This window comes from Primulina eburnea, chromosome 14, assembly GCF_022965805.1.
Source record: "Primulina eburnea isolate SZY01 chromosome 14, ASM2296580v1, whole genome shotgun sequence".
In the NCBI taxonomy this organism is placed as follows: domain Eukaryota; kingdom Viridiplantae; phylum Streptophyta; class Magnoliopsida; order Lamiales; family Gesneriaceae; genus Primulina; species Primulina eburnea.
In genome coordinates this window covers 2052998-2057301 of record NC_133114.1, presented here as the reverse complement: position 1 = coordinate 2057301, position 4304 = coordinate 2052998, and the positions used below count along the sequence as shown (strand labels likewise).

Here is a 4304-nt window from a genome sequence, read left to right as displayed (position 1 = left end):
AGCGGGGGCGGCTGTGCGATTGGTGGTTGTGCGAAGGGGAAAGCTGTGCCTTGCTCTTCTGTGGTGGACCTTTTTATTGAGTTGCAAACCCTTTTCTATTGTGGGATATCAGAAGAGGTGTTTGGGTAGGGCGTGATCACGCCTTAGCCGAATACATCTTCTGTGTTACCCTTTTATTGAGTTGCAAACCCTTTCCGTTAATTCCAACCTCAAATTGACGGAAATACCAATGGGGTAAAATAATGGGAAGATTTGGGACAAAATTGGGTCTAAAAATTGATTTGGGACTAAACCGAGAAACACACTTAAGATTTGGGATTAAACCGAGAATTTACCCCAAAAATGCACTGAATATCCTTGTTGGGTTAGGAATAGAATGATTTTCCGATTCATAGCTTCCATACCCAATAGTATAAAATATCAATATTTGTCCTTGATTCAACCTAGATTTTTTTATGAACAATTAATTGAAAAACGTCTCGAACTTGCTCTTCTTTCTATTAAAAATAATATATACATAAACACTAGTTACTCCTTTCTTTTCTCCTATATCATATTTTTCATATTCTGTAAACTTTTTAAAAATCATATTTTTTGTATTGATAATTTATTTACAATAGCTTAAAAATTTTACAATGATTTTGAAATTCATTAAACCGAAAAAGTTTATTTAATTGAAATTTATATTAGAAAAATCCAAACTCAATATAACCAAGACTAAAACTTGTGTGAGACGGTCTCATGAATCGTATTTTGTAAGACATATATATGTCTTATTTGAGTCTTCCATTAAAAAATATTACTTTTTATGCTAAGGGTGTGTTTGGTTGAGTGGATTAAATAAGGATAGATTAATAGTCAAATATTTATCGTTACAATTTTAAGATGTTTTAATAATCATTTTGACCCGGTTTAAGATCTAATTTTATTAATCAAATATTTATCCATAAAATTGGATCTTAAACCGGGTCAAAATGCTTATTAAAACATCTTAAAATTTTAAACGATAAATTTTGACTATTAATCTATCCTTATTTAATCCACTCAACCAAATACATCTTAAAAGTATTAATTTTTATTATGAATATCGGTAGGATTGACCCGTCTCATAGAGAAAGATTTATGAGACCGTCTCTAAATTGTTTAATTAGATTTTTATTAAAAAGAGGATAAATCGTGATAGACATGTTTGATTTGATCACAAATTGTTTTATTATAATTTTTTTTAGTAATCACAATTTATTGATTTTTAATAGGATTAGAAATTGTTTTTTAATTCTAGGTATACCCCCCAACTAAACCCTAACCAACGGCGCACTCGCGTGGTCCGATGGAAACCACCGAGTCACGATCAGATTTAGCCGCCGCCGCCGTCGCCGTCGTCACGGTGACTGAGGACTTAATCGGAGCTGAATCCCCGGTTTTGCACCCCGTCTCCGAACCCAGCTCTGAACCGACGGACATCAACAATTCCAGCCCTGCACCAATGGAAACCAATAGCGAACCTAAGCAGGTTAACAATTCCAGCACCGCCAAACCCGTCCCCGAACCTCAAGCACAACCGGAGCCTCAACCACGCAAGAAGCGGCGCCGCCGAAAGAAAATCTTCACGGACATGATCTCCACGGCTTCGCGTCTCCGCGTCCTCCGGCCGCACCCCAAACCCACGCCGGTAGCTGACGATGACCTCCCCGGCTCTCCCTCCTCCTACCAACGCAAGCGCCGGGGCCCCTCTGATTTGTCTAAGGAGGTTGACGTTGAAGCTCTAATCGCCATCTCCGTTGGCTTCCCCGTAGATTCTCTCACAGAGGAGGAAATTGAGGCAAATGTAGTCTCTCAAATTGGCGGGGCAGAGCAGGCGAACTACATTATCGTGCGCAACCACATTCTGTCCCGTTGGCGCTCAAATGTCGATGTATGGCTCACCAAAGACCACGCGCTCGAGTCCATACGCGTTGAGCACAAGAATCTGGTTAATTCCGCCTTCAACTTCCTTGTTCAACATGGATATATTAATTTCGGCGTTTGCCCCGCGATCAAAGACGTTAAGAACAAGGTCGTCCAAGAAATGCCTGAAGGCAGTGTGATTGTTATTGGTGCCGGCCTATCAGGCTTAGTTGCTGCTAGGCAGTTGATTTTTTTGGGTTTCAAGGTTTTGGTGCTGGAGGGCAGGGAACGGCCTGGAGGCAGAGTTAGGACCAAGAAGATGAGCGCAGCTGATGGTAGTGTCGTCGGTGCTGCAGATTTGGGTGGGAGCGTGTTGACTGGAATTAATGGGAATCCATTGGGAGTTTTAGTGCGGCAGCTGGAGTTCCCGCTTCACAAGGTGAGGGATATATGTCCCTTGTATTTACCTAATGGTAGGATGGTAAATTCGGATGTTGATTCAAAAGTGGAGTCTACATTTAATAAACTGTTAGATAGAGTTTGTAAGCTCAGGCAGGGTATAGTGGAGGAAGTAAGGAGCGTGGACATATCATTGGGGACTGCTTTAGAGGCATTCAGACATGTCTACAATGTTGCTGAACATCCGTTGGAACGGATGTTACTGGATTGGCACCTAGCCAATTTAGAATATGCTAATGCCACTTTGATGTCAAATTTGTCCATGGCTTTCTGGGATCAAGATGATCCGTATGAAATGGGTGGCGATCATTGTTTTATTCCAGGAGGTAATGGGAGGCTCGTTAGAGCTCTGGCAGAAGACCTTCCTATCTTTTATGATTGTGCGGTGGACAGTGTTAGATATGGAAGTGATGGGGTTCTGGTTTATGCTGGAGGACAAGAATTTCGTAGTGATGTGGTGCTTTGTACAGTTCCTCTAGGAGTGCTCAAGAAGGAGTCAATTGAGTTTGTACCAGGGCTTCCTCAACGGAAGAAAGATGCAATTGAGAGATTAGGATTCGGGTTGTTAAACAAGGTTGCCATTTTGTTCCCCTATGATTTTTGGGGTGGAGAAATCGATACCTTTGGGCATTTGACAGATGATCCGAAAATGCGAGGAGAGTTCTTTCTCTTTTATAGTTATTCTTCAGTGGCTGGCGGGCCACTTCTTGTTGCCCTTGTTGCTGGAGAGGCTGCAGTCAAGTTTGAAAAGATGTCTCCTGTGGATTCAGTAGGCAGGGTTTTGGAGATCTTGAAGGGTATTTTCAGCCCAAAAGGAATTGCAGTTCCACCTCCAGTTCAGGCCGTATGCACCCGCTGGGGTCAGGATCTGTACTCTTATGGATCATATTCTTATGTAGCGATTGGTGCTTCTGGAGACGATTATGATATTCTTGCAGAGAACGTTGCTGATCGAGTTTTCTTTGCTGGAGAAGCCACGAATAGGCAGTACCCAGCCACAATGCATGGTGCTTTTCTTAGTGGGATGAGAGAAGCTGCTCATATCATGAGAGTCGCTCGGAGAAGATCAATCCATCCATCTGAAATAATACCAAGTGGTCTTCAAAACAATGATGTGGATACATTGTTCGAGACCCCTGACCTCACATTTGGTAGCTTTTCTGTTCTCTATGATCCGCAAGCGACTGATTCAGAATCAAAGGCCTTGGTACGAGTTGAATTCAAGAACGAAAAATTGGAGTCTGGTGTTGTACATCTGTATGGCTTGATTCAAAGAAAGCAGGCGGTGGAACTGAATAAGATTGAAGATGATGCAAGGAGGATTGAGATGTTAACTCGCGATTTTCGGGTTAGATTGGTTGGAAAAAAAGGTTTATGCAAGGATGCGGAAGCCCTCATCAGCCAAATCAAATCAACTTCGAGCTAGATTTGAAATAAAATGATGTCTAAAGAACTACAAGAATTTGATTATTGATTAGGTATTCTTCAAGCAAAGAGAGACAGAGCTCCTGCTACTCCTCCGTGTTGATTAGTTAAGAGTTCACTCACAAATTCTAGGAATTAGCTGTAAACTTTTCTTTTGTAATTTTATCTTTGAACATCTTATTGACTTGTTATCCTAGTTCAATTCGATGAGTAAAGATTAATAACGTATACAAACATTTGGCGTATTTTAGCCAAAAATTGAAGAATAAATTAATCATCCTTGGATTTTTGTCGCTTCTTTAAAAAATATTGATAATTCATAAATTATAATTATAGTTTATACAGCACGTAAATCTATCACAGATTTTGTTGAAACATATTTTGAAACTATTTCAGATTTTAATTTTATTTAAAAAAAATAAAAATTGAGCTCTCATTTAGAAAGAGGCTAAATAAAGTTAAGACTACGGTCAGTTTCCGATTAAATGCAATTACAAACAACGTGTGTGTGTATTCATATAAACGGAGATGAG

General features: G+C 40.1%; 1 protein-coding gene across 1 annotated transcript; it reads left to right on the top strand.

Moving 5' to 3' along the window:
• Positions 1–1268: 1268 nt before the first annotated feature.
• Positions 1269–4030, top strand: LOC140811931 (lysine-specific histone demethylase 1 homolog 1). The gene has a single exon (XM_073170061.1). It carries the CDS (start codon positions 1331–1333, stop codon positions 3770–3772), a length of 2442 nt encoding a protein of 813 aa, XP_073026162.1. The 5' UTR covers positions 1269–1330; the 3' UTR covers positions 3773–4030.
• Positions 4031–4304: the final 274 nt, after the last annotated feature.

Bases quoted from the DNA above. Each gene is read 5' to 3' on its own strand.
- LOC140811931 (XM_073170061.1), top strand. From the start codon at position 1,331: ATGGAAACCACCGAGTCACGATCAGATTTAGCCGCCGCCGCCGTCGCC.